Source organism: Lemur catta, chromosome 8 (genome assembly GCF_020740605.2).
Source record: "Lemur catta isolate mLemCat1 chromosome 8, mLemCat1.pri, whole genome shotgun sequence".
In the NCBI taxonomy this organism is placed as follows: domain Eukaryota; kingdom Metazoa; phylum Chordata; class Mammalia; order Primates; family Lemuridae; genus Lemur; species Lemur catta.
The window spans coordinates 29,865,252-29,883,825 of record NC_059135.1 but is presented as its reverse complement, the minus strand read 5'-3'; the positions used below and the strand labels follow the sequence as shown (position 1 = coordinate 29,883,825).

Below are 18,574 nucleotides of genomic sequence, written 5' to 3'. Positions count from 1 at the left end.
TGTGTGTGTGTGTGGCTGGGTCTGTGTGTAGAGAAAGGCCATTGCTGTCTGCAGCGGATGGCCAGCCCCACCCTGCCCTCGGCGGTTCAAGCGAGAGACACGCCGCGCGAGGGCCTCCGAGTCTCCAGCCAGCCCCGGAGCGAGGGGTAGGAACGGGCGGGGCCGGGAGCGCGCAGGCGCAGTGCGGGCTTCGTCTCGCCGCCGCCTCCCGCGCTGCACCACAGGCCTGAGGCAGACAGGGCTGGGAAGAGCCGGAGACTGAGGAGGAGGCGGAGGCGGCGGAGGAGGCGGCGGCGGAGGCGGGGCGACTCCGGTGACCGGGAGCGCCGCAGACTGGCAGCTGCGGCGACTCCCCCCTTTGTGTCTGGTCTGCTCGGAGCCACTAGGAGTGCTTCCCGGAGGGGCGCAGGGTGTCTCGCTGCCCCGCTGCCCACCCCCCTCCCGGGCCACCTACATCCGCCCTCCCGCCGCCCCCCGCCCTCGGCCCGCGACGCCCGAGCTCCGCCCGGAGCCCAGAGCTGCGGGAGAACGAGGCGGTGGCGGCGGAGGCGGCGGCGGCTTCTTCGGGGGGTTGTGGTTCTCTCACAGCAGCCATTGACGGGAGAAGACGAGGCGTTCATGGTGGAATTTACCTCAGGCAAGATCGAGCGGCAAGAATAAAAGAGCGAGAAAGAGAAAGGAGCGCACCGGGAAGCTAGAAGGGGCTGCCCTCCGCACCCCTCTCCGCCCGCTGTCTCGGGGAGCTCCGGGCCCTGCTGCTGACCCCTCCCCCGCTTCCCACCGCCCCTCAGCCCTCCGCCGGGTCTGCTAGACCCTCGCACGACTGTTCCGCGAAAGCGTGGAGGCTATGGGCTTGTCCGTGGAGGCAGGCACCTTTTTCGATCCAGTTGAGGAAGAGGATTTGTTCTCGAAATCGGAGTGAAGGAAGCACCGACGCGAAACTTAAGGAATCCTGCCTTCCCGGAGCCGCGGGCGATGCGACTCGGGCCGCCGGGCGCCGCCGCCGCCCGCCCGGCTTCGCCCTTCCCGGCAGCCGGGAACTAGTTCTGATCCTCGCCCTCCCCTCCTCCCGACCCCATCGAATCCCCGCCCTCTGCCCCTCTACACCCTGGATATGTTTTCTCCCAGACCTGGATATTTTTTTGATATTGTGAAACTACGAGGGAAATAACTTGGGAGATTTCTTCTTGGCTCCCTACTTCTCCCCACGGACATGCGTTCAGCTGGGTGGGCCGAGGCACCCCGTCCTAGGCGAATGAACCCCTCCAGCCTCGAGGGAGAGAAATGAAGGGAATTTCTGCAGCTGAATATAAGCTCTGCAGCTAGGTCCTCTCATCTGCCATTTGTCCTTTCAAACTGCATTGTAATACGGGCAGGCTAAGTTAACGAGAGAGAAGACAAGCCTCTTGGCCGTGTTTCTCCTCCCGTATCTACTTTCCATATTTCTTTTTTTTTTTTTGCCTTCCTGCTTCTTGGCTGGCTCAGGGATGACTTCCTCGCTGCAGCGGCCCTGGCGGGTGCCCTGGCTACTGTGGACCATCCTGCTGGTCAGCACTGCGGCCGGTGAGTAGCCCGGGGTGGCGCGTCTGGGCCACTTCCCCTGCGGGTGGCGTGGGAGGGAGCACGCAGAAGCCGAGGCCTGTGCTCGCCCTTCGCGACGCGTCTCCTTGAATCTCTGTGGAGGGGAGCCGCCACCGGGTGCCTGCGCGCCTTTCCCACTCCTTCCAAGGAAATCACCTTTAATGTTTTCGTGTAGTTTCCTATCCCCACTCCCATAGTCCCCACCCCAAACCCCCTCCACGGGAAAAAAAGACATATTGGGTGTGGTATCTTGACATTTTTAGCTGTGAGGTAATGCAAGGATTAAAAATAATATTTTAATCACCAGTGAACAGTGTCTATTATAAGATCTTTGGGAACAGAGCTGTAGATTTTGTTTTAATATAAAGAAGTGGATTTGGCTTATAGTAAAAAGAACATCAACTAGGGAACACACACTCGAACCGTATTTTTAGATTTAGATCACTATTTGGGAATCCATGTTACTTTCATTATTCAAAAATGTTACCGAATGAATAGAATAGATGTTGAGGAAGCCAGAATTGTGAGATTCTTGATACATTGTATAATACTGTTTATCTATCTTATCTACTTATTATCATTGGTATTATTTTGTTCTCAAGGATTTCAGTAATTATAGCTCCATTTTTTCAACCTGAACATTAGTATTTTGTATACTTTTGGAATTGCAATACTGTTGGGCATAGAAGTATTTTGACAACTTTACTATTAGTTGTCTGGCATCTATTGGCTTTTGTGTCATTGAGACAACTTTGACCTGACATCAGACTTCTAGAAGATTTGACTCTTGAAAGTTCTTTGACATTTTATTAAAGCCTGAAGGGAAATGATAGTCATCCTTTCCTTTGGATATTTTCTTTTTAGTTCTTAGACACCTTAGAAAAAAACCTCACATGCCATTTGCAGTTATTTCTTCAAGCAGCCTGTGGTGATTTGTGTTTAGAAATTTTCAGGAGTGAATTGTACATGTAATTCTTAAATTTGGTTTAGGATGGCAAATGGATTATGTTTTTAAAAAATGAGTAAAGAACAAAATGACACTTTCCAATTACTTTTTTCTTTTTATAAGTGTTTAATTTTCACATTCAGTAAATTTCTCCGTGTTGTGTTAGACACAGAGGTTATTATTTCCATTTAAAAATTTGCCCTGAGAAATTATTGAAAGAAAATTTGAAGTTTCTTTTTGTGCTTTTGGTATTGTTGATTAGTGCCTATTATTATTTTTCTTGTCTTTTTTAAATTTTTCTCCTCAGCATGAATTTCCAAGTCAAGTGCCTATTATTTGTGATAAATCTACATAATTGTGTTAAAATAATTTGAACTTCTGAATTTATTTTGAAACTAATATTTTAATATTTTAATCATTGCAGTTCCTTTCAGAGTAAAGATGAGTGATTTTTTCTCTAAATTTCTTTATATTGTGTTAGCTATTTAAATTCTCTAGTGGTAAGCCATGTGGTTCCTGTAAAATATGAAGAGAGTAAAAGGCCTTAAGCTTAACCAGTTATCACATGAGCAGAAATCTCAGAACATAGATTTTTCAGTGTTCTTTGTTATTCTTGACCTTTTTAGAATGTAGAGCCTTATTTATAATGACATGATCATAATTTTGTGATCAGAACTGATGAAAGTAAGCAAAAACACACATTTAAAAATAAACTTAATTTCTGTTGGGTAAATAAAATATTCTTAGAATAATGTTCCTTAAAAGGGATGTGTTAAAAGAATCACTGCTTCAAGGTGGTTTTAGTCTTTTTTTCCTGTAATATTATATAGCACCAGATGACAAAATTTGTGAAGCTGGATTTCAGAACTGTAACAATAATATTAGCTAGTGTTTATTGAGCCCTATGTGCATCAGCAACTATTCAAATAGCTTTACATAAATTTTCTTATTTGATTCTCTTGACAATTCTGTAGGTTATTATTATTCCCCTTTTATAGAGAGGGAAAGTACAGAGAATTTGAATAATTTACCACACAGTCAGTAAATTATGGAGCCAGGATTATAGTCTGCACCCTTACCTACCACATTAATATAACAACAGTATTAATTAATTAATAACAATATTAATGGTAGCAACAGCAGCAGCAACAACTTGTCCTCACTCTAAGTGGGTACATGAGATAGAGTAATGCCTTCACCAGATGAACCTTTGAAAAGAAGCAGGGACACTTGCAGGATATTAGTACAGCACTGGTCATGCAGATGTCATGGTTCTGAATGTGTGAAACTTTGCCTAGTATTGGAGTGGCTAGTGCAGCTTCATTAATGCAAGGTGACTAGAGGCAGCCTGTGTGGATTTGGGATACATAGATCCAGTGATGTAACTGGACAGGTGCAAATAGTGCAGCTACACAGGAAAAAAATGCCAGAAGACTAATTGATAGCACATCCTTCTTTGGGATTGTGAATAAATCATTTCTTTTGAATCCTTCTTTCCACTTACCCTATATAGTTCTTGGACTTCTTAACTCTAAGGACTGTTGGTATACAAAAAAATAGAATTTATGAAAAAAAAGATGTGCTTGTTTGGTTTACACATGAATTCTTAATTTTAATAGGAGACTACAGCACAGGTATTATTTAAAGGTCAAGTTTCATATGTATTTGAAATAATTAACTTGACTAGATTGCAATTTTACATACATCTCTTTAGGAACACACACATTGTCTAAAGTGAGATTAATGTAGTGTAGTTAAGCGTTCTTTTCTTGAGCAGTTAGTGAATATCGTTGAGTAACTAGAAATTTAGTAATCTTCACTTTAGTGTTTCTCAAAGTGTGGATTACTGCAACAGAATTACCTGGGGTTCTTAATAAAATGCATATTTTTGGCCCTACAGCCTAGATGTATTGAGTGGATCTCTCTGGGACCCATATATATGTATTTTTAAATTTAAAACCCAAAAGAGTCTCACTCAGGCAAGTTTGAGGACCATGCTTTATATCATCAGTCCTGATTGTTTGAGTTTATTAAATATGGTGATTCAGTGACCTTTTGCTGCATAATAATTGGCAACCACAAAATCCTAGTGGCATGCAACAATATGCATTTATTCTGCGCTTTGTGTTTCCTGGGGCCCAGGCTGGAGGGAGGGGTAACGTCTATCTGGAGGAAGCTTATGTCATGGCCTTAGCAGAAACACAAGAGGGCAAGCCCAACCCACCAGCACATTTCCAGACTCTGCTGCAAGTCATATGGCCAAGCCTAAAGACAAGAGGTATCAAAGTACACTTTTCCTATAATGAGGCTAATGTAACATATGGATGTGTAGTATTATTGCAAAACAATGAAGAATTGAAACCCTCAATCTACCACATATAATCAGGAAGATGGTCCAGAAGCAGGGCTTCTCTTCTCTTACCATTTGAGTGGGGTGAAGCTCTTAATTAGGCCTTTGCATTAAAATTATACAAACCGTAGTCTCTGCAAAGGCTATCCTGGCACATGGGATGATGTGGTGGTAGTGGTATTGATGTTGACGAGTATATGAAATGAGGGGAGAGAGATGTTTATTCCACACAGAGACAACATCTTTCATTAAAGGCCAGCTTTTTTAACAGTGAAAGAGAAGAAATTGAATATTGATTTCCAGTGGGTTAATTCTAACTATAAAAGGTACTGAGTGAAGTCAGTAAATCAGTTAATTTTATAATTGGCCATACCACTTATTTTGGCACCTAGTCATATATTACCTGCTGTTGAATATCAGTTTTTTGTACGTTGTCCTCCCAACTCATAATTGCTTCCAGAGGATAGTGTTCATATCTTAAATTGTTTTGTAATCTACCATATTGCTATGTACATAGATGATTTTTAAGAAGTACTTACTGAATGAATAGTAAGGAATTGGAGCCAGGACATATTCTAGGATTGCTTACTGACTGATATGATATGCTAGTAATTTAACTTTTTCTTTGTACCAGTTCCTTCAACTATAAAATGTGTAGTTTAAGTGGTATAGTGGGAAGACTACTGTCCTGAGTTAATGAGACCTAGATTCTATGTGATTCTGGGCAAATAGGTTAGTTAACCTAGTTTTCTCAGTTGTAATATTATGGGGTTAGACTGTCATGTTTGAAATACAGATTCCTGGGCACCTCCCTAGAACTGCTGAATCCAAATTTCTGGACACTGAGCCTGGGAATCTGCATTTTTTGAGACAGGGTCTTGCTCTGTTGTCCAGACTGGCGTGGCAATGGTGTGATCATAGCCTTAAGGAATCTGCATTTTAAACACCTTCTATCTCCCAACCCCCATAAATTTTATATATCCTTGAGAACTATTGAATCTAAGATTCCTTCTAACTCTCAGGTTCTACAACTTTGTTATTTCTACTTTTTGTGCTAATTGTAACTTGTTCTACATCTTTTATTCAGTCAACATTGGGACCAAACATTTCTTATTTTATGTGTTAAGTAATGACTCAAAACCTTTTTCTCTTTAAAAATTAGCATTTTTTTCCTTGCCTTTTCTTGGTCCTAAAGTTGATATATTATTTAATGAAAAAGCCTTTGAAGGCTTTGCTCACCCAGTATTATATATGTTAATTTGACCTGTATTTTTATTTATTTATTTAGAGTCATGCTTTGTCACCCAGGCTGGAGTACAGTGGTGTGATCATAGCTCAGTGTAACCTTAAACTCCTGGGCTCAAGTGATCCTCCTGCCTCAGCCTCCCAAGTAGCTGGGACTATGGGTGTGCTACACATCCAGCTAATTTTTTTAAATTTTTTTTTGTGGAGACAAGGTCTTGCTATTTTGCCCAGGCTTGTCTTGAACTCCTGGCCTCAAGCGATCCTATGGCCTTGGCTTCCCAAAGTGCTGGGATTACAGGTGTGAGCCACCATGCCCAGCCTTAACCTGTATTTTTATTTTGGCCATTTTAATTTCCTCCTACTTCTGCCAAAAAGAAAAATTGCTTATTAGTAGAAATAAGTGGTTTTCCTTTTAGTAAATTTGGATGAGAATTGTTGATGAAGTATAGATAAAGGATTAGTGCTCAACTAAATTAAACTCAATAACAATGTTTTGGTTTTAGTAACAAAGTAATATTCCAGAGAGCCTTCACATGGATAAATTGCATATATTAAATTTCTATCCAACAAAGAAAAATTGTATTCTGATTTGATTGATGTCTGCTGGAAAAAATAAATATGGGTGCTATGATATCTAGGAATTCATTAATTTTGATCATCTTGCATAGCACTTATACATGTTGAGGAGATTCCCACATTAGCAAACTATTTTCCCCTACTAGTTAAATGATATAGTCTTGAATCCTTTCCAGAAACAATGAAGATGACTTTATTGGTATTTTGAGTGCAGTAGACTTGAATTTTTTTTAAACGTTTTTTTTTTTTGTCTGTGAGACGCAGATGACATTATGTATAGTCCATGTGGGATTAGAAAATAAATCTGTAATAAATGACATGATCATTTTAGAATTCATTGTCTTATAACCATTAGTATATAACATTCACTGCTTGTTCTTAATTGCACTTAAGACAGTAAATGTTTGATAAGAAGTGTTCTAGACACTGTTTATATTCAAGTATGCACCCACAGGAGCAGCTAGAAGGGTGGAGGGCATTAAGAAGATAGAGAATATATGGAAGGAGGACTGAAGTATCCAGTCAACAAACATTCGTTAGTGCAATGTGCAAGTTCTTTTTAAAGTATTATAGGGGGATACAAAGAAAAATAAAAAGAATTCTGCCCCACCCTGCTACCAACCATTTCATGCCACAAGCATGAAAACAGAAGTTAGATCTCCTGCTACTTGAAGCAAAGGTATATATTTTATAAATCTTTAGCATTGTTTTATTTCTTCCCTCTGCCTATCTTTCAGGATGAGAAATTCCCATAGGTATTCTGAAACATAGCAAAAGTAACTAAGTCCTCGTGTGTCTTCTCACTCATCTCCACCCTCTGTTTGTTTGTTTATTTACTTACTTATTTTTGAGACAGGGTCTCACTCTGTCAGCCAGGCTAGAGTACGGTGGGCAAATTATAGCTCACTGCAACCTCAAACTCCTGGGCTCAAGTCATCCTCCTGCTTCAGCCTCCCAAGTAGCTGGGACAACAGGCATGCACCACCACGCCAGGCTAATTTTTCTGTTTTTTTTGGAGATGGGGTCTCCCTCTTGCTCGGCTGGTCTCTAACTCCTGGCCTCAAGCAATCCTCTTGCTTTGGGCCTCACAATCACCCTCCTTTTATATCTTTCTTCTCTGTTAGCCTTCTTGAAAGAGCATTGAACACTCCTTGACTTCTATATCCTGAACTCCTTACTTGCCCCCTTCTCCCCACGACGTATATTAGGTCAGCATTGACTTCCTAATTGCCAAATCCAGTTACCCTTCAACCTTGTTCAATGACTTTTCTACTGAATTTGACAGTTTTGGTCACCCCTTGCTTGAAACTTGCCTCTTCTGTCTTTAGTGACTTTACATTTCCCTGGTCCCGTTATCTTCTCATCCTTGCTTCACCCTAAATGTTTTTTTTTTCTTTAGATTGTCTTGAGTACACTTTTCTCTTATTGCTACCCCTCTCTCAGGCTTTAATTATCTCTGAAAGTAGATGATTTTTAAGTCAAACAGGCAACCAGGATTGGAAACTATAAAGATCTGGATTCCTGCTTAGTGTTACTATTAGCTATTCACTTGGGACAAATCACCTGTTTTGGTCTCAGTATCCCCATCTATAAAGTGTGAGGGGGTTGGCCTAAAAGTACTTATGGTACTTTTGCTTATGAGATGAGAAAAGCTAGTGGTATACTTAGTTACTAGTGAGTGTATAGCACTTTGAAAGATATACTTGGTTATTACTAAGTACATATAGTACTTTGAATTTAGCTCAGGTTGGGGAAAATTGTGGGGCATTCTGAAGTCTTAAAAGCACTACTTTGAAAAAAAAGTAATTTAATCTTTTGCAAATACATTTTATATCTTGATTATATATGTTGAATCAGCACAACAAAAATGTAACAAAAGGCTCTTTAGGTATATGCTTTAATTAAAATATAAGCATAATCTATACTAAATATAAAGGGTACTTTTAAAATAGTTAGAATCCTAGAATTTTAGGATTGAAAAGGACCTTAAAGTAGACTGTAAGTGACTAGAAGTTTAGTTAAGAAGGTTAGATTTCTACAGTCTTATCATTTTAATTAAAAATAAATAATGCCAAGGTCAATTTCAGCTTAGCCTTTGACCCAGTTATATATTCTAAATCAGTGTGGTCTAATTAATGACATTTTAACTTTAGGTGAGTAAAGTTTGGTTTTTCTTAAACAGGTTTATTGAGATATAATTCGCATTGCATACATACAGTTCAGCCATTTGAAGTGTGAAATTCAAGGCTGGACACAGTGGCTCATGCCTGTAATCCCAGCACTCTGGGAGGCTGAGTTGGGAGGATTGCTTGAGGCCAGGAGTTTGAGACTAGCCTGGGCAACAAAGTGAGACCCTGTCTCTACAAAAAATAAGAAAAATTAGCTGATTGTGGTGGCACATGCCTGTAGTCCCAGCTACTCAGGAGGCTGAAGCAGGAGAAAAGCTTGAGCCCAGGAGTTCAAGGCTGCAGTGAGCTATGATCTAGCCACTGTAACTCCAGCCTGGACAACAGAGGAAGACCCTATGTCTTAAATAAATAAACGGTGCAATTCAGTGGTTTTGGTATATTATTGACTTCTAAAAATTGTGGTAAGAGCTGCGGTTTTAAACATTTTCTAGTGTACAATTCAGTGATATTCATTACATTTACAGTGTGCTGCACCTATCACCAAAATCTTTTTATCATGCTCAGTGAAACTCTGTAACCATTAAGCAGTAACTCCCCATTCACTCCTTCTCCCAGACCTTAGTAACCTCTAATTTACTTTCTGTCTCTATGAATTTGCCTACTCTAGATTTTTCATATAAGTGGAATCATACAATATTTGTCCCTGTGGCTCTCATTTTGCTTAGCATAATGTTTTCAAGATTTATTCATGCTGTAGCATATATCAGAACTTATTCCTTTTTGAGACTGAATAATCTTCACCATATGTGTATACCACATTTTGTTTATCCATTCATCTATTGATGGACACTTGAATTGTTTCTACCTTTTGGCTATTGTAAATAATGCTGCAGTGAACATTGATGTACAAGTATCTGTGTCAATTCCTGCTTTTAATTCCTTTGGGTGTATACCTAGGAGTATGATTGTTCGATAATATGGTAATTCTATGTTTAGCTTTTTGAGGAACTGCCAAAGTGTTTTCCATAGTGGCTGCACCATTTTACATTCCCACCAGCGATGTAAGAAGGTTCCAATTTCTACACATCCTTACCAACACTAGTTATTTTCTGTTTTTTAAAAAAATTATTATAGCCATCGTAATGAGTGTGAAGTAGTGTTTCACTATGGTTTGGATTTGCATTTCCCTAAATGATGAATGATGTTGAGCATCTTTTCATGTGCTTTTGGCAATTTATATATCTTTGGAAAAATGCCATTTCAAGTGCTTTGTCCATATTCTATTTGGGTTGTTTGTGTTTTGTTGTTGAGTTGTGTGAGTTCTTTATGTATTCTAGATATTAACCTTCTGTTAGATGTATGATTTCCAAATGTTTTCTCTCATTCTTTACGTTGTTTGTCTTACTTTCTTTTTTTTTCTTTATTCCTCTTTTTCCTCCTCCGCCCTCTGATTTCTTACTTTCTTGATAATGTTCTTTGATATACAAAAGTTTTCAATTTTGACGAAGTCCAATTGATCAATTTTGTTGTTTATGCTTTTGGTGTCATATCCAAGAATCCATTGTCAAATCCAAGGCCATGAAGATTTACTTCCATGTTTTCTTAGAGTTTTATGGTTTTAGCTGTTAGGTACTAGATCTGTTGAGAGTTAATTTTTGTATATGGTGTGAGGCAGGGATCCAACTTCATTCTTTTGCACATGGAAATCCGGTTGTTGAAGAGTACCAGTTGTTGAAGAGCACCATTTGTTGAAGAGACTGTTCTTTCCCCATTATCTGGAGTCAGCACCCTAGTCAAAGATCAATTGGCCAAAGTTCTATGGGTTTATTTCTGGACTCTCAGTTCTACTACACTAGTCTGTGTGTCTATCCTTATGCCAGTACTATACTGTTTTGATTACAGTAGTTTTGTAGTAAGTTTTGAAATCAGAAAGTGTGAGTCCTCCAACTTAGTTTTTCTTTTTCTTTTCTTTCTTTTTTTTTGCTTTTTTTTTTTGAGACAGAGTCTCGCTCTGTTGTCTGGGCTAGAGTGCCGTGGTGTCAGCCTAGCTCACAGCAACCTCAAACTCCTGGGCTCAAGCAATCCTACTGCCTCAGCCTCCCGAGTAGCTGGGACTACAGGCATGCGCCACCATGCCCGACTAATTTTTCTATGTATATTTTTAGCTGTCCATATAATTTCTTTCTATGTTTGGTAGAGACGGGGTCTCGCTCTTGCTCAGGCTGGTCTCAAACTCCTGAGCTAAAACGATCCACCCGCCTTGGCCTCCCAGAGTGCTAGGATTACAGGCGTGAGACACTGCGCCCGGCCTAATTGCTTTCTGTTTTTTTAGTAGAGACGGGGTTTCACTCTTGCTCAGGCTGGTCTCGAACTCCTGACCTTGAGCGGTCCTCCCGGCTTGGCCTCCCAGAGTGCTAGGATTACAGGCGTGAGCCACTGCGCCCGGCCTGTTCTTCTTTTTCAAGATTGTTTTGGCTAATTGGGCCCCCTTATAATTCTATATAAATTTAAGAGTTGACTTTTCTATTTCTGCAAAAAAGGCTGTTGGAATTTTGATAGGAATAGTTTTGATCTGTAGATTGTTTTGGGTGGTATTCACATATTAATGTTAAGCGTTCCTATCGATGAATAAACAATGTCTTTCTGTGTATTTAGTTCCCCTTTGATTTCTTTAAGCTGGGCACAGTGGCATGCACTTGTAGTTCCAGCTACTCAAGAGGCCAAGGCAGGAGGATTGCTTGAGGCCAGGAGTTTGAGGCCAGCCTGTATAACATAGCGAGACCCTGTTTCTAAAATAATAATAATATTAATGGCCAGGCACAGTGGCTCACACCTATAACCCTAGCACTTTAGGAAGGTGAGGTGGGAGGATCGCTTGAGGCAGAAGTTTGAGACCACCCTGAGCAACATATTGAGACTCCGTCACTACAAAATATGAAAAAAAAAAAAAAAAAAAAAAAAAAAAAAAAAAAAATTGGCCGGGCGCGGTGGCTCACGCCTGTAATCCTAGCTCTGGGAGGCCGAGGCGGGTGGATCGCTCGAGGTCAGGAGTTCGAGACCAGCCGGAGCAAGAGTGAGACCCCGTCTCTACCAAAAATAGAAAGAAATTATCTGGCCAACTAAAAATATATATACAAAAAAATTAGCCGGGCATGGTGGCTCATGCCTGTAGTCCCAGCTACTCGGGAGGCTGAGGCAGTAGGATCGCTTAAGCCCAGGAGTCTGAGGTTGCTGTGAGCTAGGCTGATGCCACGGCACTCACTCTAGCCTGGGCAACAAAGTGAGACTCTGTCTCAAAAAAAAAAAAAAAAAAAAAAAAAAAATTAACTGGACATAGTGGTGCATGCCTATAGTCCAAGCTACTTGGGAGGCTGAGGCAGTAGGATTGCTTGGGCCCAGGAGTTTGAGGTTGTAGTGAACTGTGATGATACCACTGCACTCTAACCTGGTCAAGAGAGCAAGACTCTGTTTCAAAAAAAAAAAAAGAACTCTAAAATAGTGATGATAGTAATAATAATAACAACTTTCAGCAATGTTTTGTAAGTTTCACTGTTACAGGTGTTTCGCCTCCTTGGTTAAATTTATTTCCAGGTATTTTATCCTTTGGTTAGTAAAGTATTTTAAATTTGTTGGACTCTATTCTTTGTTGTTAAGGAAAATGATTTTAATATTTAAGGATTATGATTAATGGTTATTTTTAATTGTAAATATGTCAAAAATTTACTTATATATTTAAGGCATTTAAATTTGTTACTAATGATATAGTGATTTTTATTGATTTAACCATATCATTTTTGGAAAGCTGAGAGACTAACTGTAACTAATTACTTAATTTTTACTTTATGGTACATAGGTTGTTGAAGGGATTTTGATTGTTATACTTTATTGTTTAAACCTGCAAGAATAGCTTAAAAGATTTTTGTTAGTAGGTGTTTAATTTCTTCCTCAGTAAGATAAACTGAAATAACTTTTGTTAGGACACACATGAAATGAAATAATTTTTATCAATATACCACTACTTAATAAACTATTACAGATATTTTGGGAATTTCTATTGCACCCTTACAGTTCAGATGGGATTTGGTATGTGGTAATCCTGTTTAGTATATCATGAATTTGTTTTCTGCGTTTTGATTTCCTGTTTCACAATTGTATTAGTTGACAGGATTAGGCAATCTTGATTTTTTTCCTTTACTTAAAAAGTTTAAAGCATCTAAGAAATAATTCTGTTATTGACTCCTTGTCATAACACACTCTTTTGGAGAACATTTTGGATCAGTGATCAGTTGCTAAAAATGAAAAGAATTTTACTATCCTTTAAACTTTGATATTTATTATACATTAAATTTATTTATTTATTTATTTTTCACATAACATTTCCCAAGGAAGAATATTATACATTAATTTTTCTTATACCTGTCCTTTTGTAAATTCATTTTTTAGTTAACTGGTAGTTTGTTTTGGGTGTTGTTCTTTCCTCTTATGTTTTTGTCTTATAATTGGAAGTTATAATTGTGTTTTTACTTCCTCCCTATTCTTTTTGAGATAGGTACCATAAATACATATTTACATTAAAACATACAGGATGTTCTTTGAGCAGTGCAACTAATGGACCCAGAAGGAATTTTATTAACTAAAGAATTACAGGGTGTTGCCTAGGGCTTTCACAGTCTTTATCAGTGAAGAATAATATCATCTTGAAAGATGTGAGGTAAATATGTGATTATTTAGCATCCTTCTTGAAAGGTGTAATAATTTAGTATCTTTTTGTATTCAGCACCATAACAAGCACAATAAGTTATGCTTCTGAGGGTGGCAAATATAACCTAAGTAGTAGAAAAAATACATCGCTTGTGTTCTAATATCACAAAATGTGAAGCATATAAAAAGGAGTTGGAGGGTCATTTTGAGGTAGCTGTTAGTGTGACTGGGGTCTTTGTGAATTACCATATGATTTCTGTAGTGCTACTTTGTATGATTCCTTCTTTTTTTTCTTTTTGACATATCAAGGAATTGGCATCAGATAGTCTTCTGCTATCTAATTTGTTTTCTATGCCTTATTTTTACATATTCAGCACTTTTCAGAATTGGTAAGCCCTGTAATTTTCTTTAATTAGTGATACTAATAAGGACTGTGGGTTTTTTTTTTTTTTTAGAGATAGTCTTTTGCTCTGTCGCTCAGGCTGCAGTGCAGTGGCTCAGTCACAGCTCCCTGCAACCTTGAACTCCTGGATCACTCAAGTGATCCTCTCGCTTCAGCCTTCCGAGTACCTGGGACTACAGGTGTGTGCCACCATGCCTGGCTAATAGTTTTTACTTTTTGTAAATGGGTCTTGTTATGTTGTCCAGGGTAGTCTTGAACTCTTGGCCTCAAGCCATTCTCCTGTCTTTGCCTCCCAAAGTGTTGGGATTATAGGCTTGAGCCACCACCATGCCTGGCCAAGAACTGCCTTAGACATGGTCTGCCATATTTGTTTTTTCCATTTCACATTTTTGTTTAATGTAAATTTATTTGAAGTATTGAATATTTAACAGATGAAGAGGGAAATGTCTATAGAAAATATGAGGCTAGGCGTGGTGGCTCATGTCTGTAATCCTTGTACTTTGGAAGGGCAAGGCAAGAGGATATGTTGAGGCCAGGAGTTCAAGACCAGCCTGAGCAACATAGTGAGACCCTGTCTCCACAAAAAATAGGAAAAATTAGCCAAGTTAGCCAGGTGCGGCGGCATGTGTCTGTAGTCCCAGCTCCTTGGGTGGCTGAAGTGGGAGAATCCCTTGAGCCCAGGAGTTTGAGGTTGAATTGAACTATGATGATGCCATTGCACTCTAGCCCAGGCAACAGAGTGAGACCATGCCTCAGGAAAAAAAAAAGAAAATATGAAAAACGAGTAGAATATTTAGAATATTTTTCTTTCAGTCAGCAAGCAGTTGTATGTGAAAATATAGCAGATTATGATAAAGTAAAAGTGAAAGCCATAGAAAAGATACAGAAAATATAGTGAATAAAAAATGTAGTAAAGATAAACTTTACATATTTATATTGCTGGCCAAGCAAGTAAAAGTCCTATGACAGCATTTTAAAATGTTTATTACAGTGAAGTAAATGATAGCAAAAGAAGCTTTGTTAATATTTATTTTTACAGTCAACTTTTTTGCATTAAATCTTCTAATTAAGCTTTTTATGTATATAAAATTCTTTTAGGATTTTTTAGCCTAGGAACCTCAACTAAGTTACCACGCTTTTTTTTTTTTTTTCTTTGTTTGAGACAGAGAACTCACTCTATTGCCCAGGCTAGAGTGCCGTGGCGTCAGCCTAGCTCACAGCAACCTCAAACTCCTGGGCTCAAGCAATCCTTCTGCCTCAGCCTCCCAAGTAGCTGGGATTACAGGCATGTGCCATCATGCCCGGCTAATTTTTTCTATATATTTTTAGTTGTTCAGCTAATTTCTTTCTATTTTCAGTAGAGACGGGGTCTCGCTCTTGCTCAGGTTGGTCTCGAACTCCTGAGCTCAAAGGATCCACCTGCCTTGGCCTCCTAGAGTACTAGGATTACAAGCGTGAGCCACTGCACCCTGCCTTTTTTTTACATTCTTGATTGAGTTTTCCTTTAGTCCTTAATACTAATACTGCTGTTTCCATTGAATTTTGTATCTAAGACCATTCTACTCATTTATTATTTGGTATATCTCTATAAGTGATATCTTTTTTTATCTTGGTATTTTATTTACCTCATATTTATAAACTTAACGTGTGAATCACCTGGAGGACTTGTCAAAATGCAGATTGTTGGGCCCGGTCCCTGGAGTTTCTGATTCTCTACATTTGGGGTGGGGCTGAAATTTTGCATTTCTAACAAGTTTCTAGGAGTTGCTGATTTTGCTGGTTTGAGTTCTGCACTTTGATATTTACACATAATAAATGTCAGTTTGAATGATGTAGGTTGAACTAACACATATTGGTCATGGATGCTATTCTTGGAACCCTCTTCCGTAACTCTGAGGTTTTTATGAAGATCTTTGAAAAGTACTGTGTGGCCAGGCATAGTGGTTTATGCCTGTAATCCCAGTTTTTTGGGAGGCCCAGGTGGAAGGATCACTTGCGCCTAGGAGTTCAATACCAGCCTGGGCAACATAGCAAGACCCTGTCTCTACAAAAATTAAAAAATTAGCTGGGAGTCGTGACATACAGCTGTAGTCCCAGCTATTCGGAAGGCTGAGGCAGGAGGATCACTTGAGTCCAGGAGTTCAAGGTTGCAGTGAGCTATGATCATATCACTGTACTCCATCCAGCCTGTGCAACTGAATGAGACCTTATCTCTAAAAAATATAAATAAATAAAGAAATAAACCGTAATGGTTTATTTGTAGGCTAGCTGTTTTCAAAGTGTGGTTCCTGGATTAGCAGCATTAGTATCACCTGGGAGCTTGTTAGAAATGCAAATTATTTGAATCCCAGACCTTTGAATCAAAAACTCTAGGGGTGGTGGGACTCAGCAATATGTATTTTAACAAACCCTCTAGGTGATTCTGATCCACGCTAAGGCATGGGAAACTGATGTATAGCAGTCAATTTAGGGCCTCCATTCTTAATCAGAGGTTTATATGAGAATCATCTGGAGGCCTTTTACAACAAAGATGTGCCTGGCCTGGCTCCGACTCCTAAGGAAATAACATGATTCTTTACTTCTTGCGGAGTTGGGACATGTGAATATTGAAAGACCTCCAGGTGATTCTGATAGGTACTTCTGTTGAAATCACTGGTTCATCCTATTTTTGGAATGCTGCAATGGCTCAATAAGTAATTTGGATCCTCTGTTTGAATTCTTCTACCAGGTTTCTTGGTGTGGTTCATCTTATATAAAAGACACAGTATGGGTTTTCATGTGTATAGGATAGGAGAGAAGAGATAGCAGTACTTTGGAAATATATAACTTTTTCTGTATAGGAACTTTTATAGGTAAAGTATTCCTAAATCACTATAAAAATGTTATCTGAACACTGACTTTTCAACATATGTTCATAACATTTGAACCCTAACTACTATTACATTTTTCAAAAATTAAGATATCTGTTAACCTTGGTTCATTGGGAGTTGGAACTTGAAAGTTGGGTAACAGAGGAAAGAGGGGAGACTTTTCATTGCCTTTTGCATCTTTTGATTTTTGGATCTAGGCCGGGCATGGTGGCTCTCACCTGTACTCGTAGCACTCTGGGAGGCCAAGGTGGGAGGATAGCTTGAGCTCAGGAGTTTGGGACCAGTCTGAGCAAAAGCGAGACCCTGTCTCTACTTAAAAAAAAATAGAAAAGATTAGCTGGGCATGGTGGTGTGTGCCTGTAATCCCAGCTACTTGGGAGGTTGAGGCAGGAGGATCACTTGATTCCAGGAGTTTGAGGTTGCTGTGAGCTAGGCTGGCACCATGGCACTCACCTGGTCAACAGAGTAAGACTTTGTCTTAAAAAAATATATATATATATATAGAATTTTGGGTCATGTGAATGTATTATCCTTTAAAAACCAATATCAAATTTAAACTTAACAAAATTTTAAATATTTTCACTTTTCTTACTTCAAAAAACATACATAAGGGAAAAAGTAACTTTTTTAGTAAGTGGAAGAATCTGGCAAATACTGTCTTGGCCAAGTAATCAAGGTTAATATCATTGATAAGTCACGTTGATAGAATGGCACTTCACCTCTGTGGTTTTCTTCCCCAAAACCTACAACCCCAGTCTGACTATGAGAAAAACATCAGACAGTCTCAAAATGAGGGACAGTCTACAAAATACCTGATTTGCATTCTTCAAAACTGTCAAGGTCATCAGAGACAGGGAAGGTCTGAGAAACTGTCACAGCCCAGACGGGCCTAAAGAGACATGATGACTAAATATAATGTGGTGTCCTGGATGGGGTCCTGCATCAGAAAAAGACAGTGGGAAAACTAGTGGCATGTGAATTAAAATGTGGAGTTTAGTTAATACTAATGTACCGATGTTGGTTCATTAGCTGTAACATATGTACCATAGTAATGAAAGATGTTAATAGTAGGGGAAACTGGGTAAAAGGGTATAAACCAAATGCTCTGTACTATTTTTACAACTTTTCTGTAAGATAAAAACTATTCTATAATAAAATAAAAATTTATGAAATGTATATGCTTATTTCAGAAATAAACAAGATGAAAAAATTTTGAAATTCATAATCCTGCTTACCTGGATATAAAGATCATTAATACCTTGATTTTCTTTTAAACTATTTTCTATACTCACATTTTAAAGTGATACTAAACTATAATACATATATATACACATATTCTTACCTGTGTGTATATTTATATGTACCTATATAACCTTGAACCTGCCAAGCTTGCTGGCCTCCCAAGTTGCTGGGATTACAGGCATGAGCCAACACACCTGGCAAAACCTGCTTTTTTATGATGGTATATTATAACCACAAAAACATTTTTAAATGTATGTACTATATTTTAATAAGGAGAGGGGAAAAGGATTTGAATCGGTTTTAACACCTTCCTTGGAACTCACCATTAAAAAATAAACAACTAAAACTTGCTGAATATATTCTCATTGACTTTTTTTTGTTTTTTTTTTTTTTGAGACAGAGTCTCACTCTGTTGCCCGACTAAAGTGAGTGCCGTGGCGTCGTCAGCCTAGCTCACAGCAACCTCAAACTCCCGGGCTTAAGCGATCCTACTACCTCAGCCTCCCGAGTAGCTGGGACTACAGGCATGCG

The 18,574-nt window shown here is 39.1% G+C and overlaps 1 protein-coding gene across 1 annotated transcript in view; it reads left to right on the top strand.

The window, feature by feature from the left end:
• The first annotated feature begins 560 nt into the window (after positions 1–560).
• Positions 561–18,574, top strand: part of BMPR2 (bone morphogenetic protein receptor type 2) — a 123,096-nt gene continuing 105,082 nt past the window's right edge. The window contains exon 1 of the mRNA XM_045559705.1: positions 561–1,563. Coding sequence (XP_045415661.1) covers positions 1,488–1,563 — 76 coding nt within the window. The 5' untranslated portion in view covers positions 561–1,487. The remainder of the gene's footprint in view (positions 1,564–18,574) is intronic.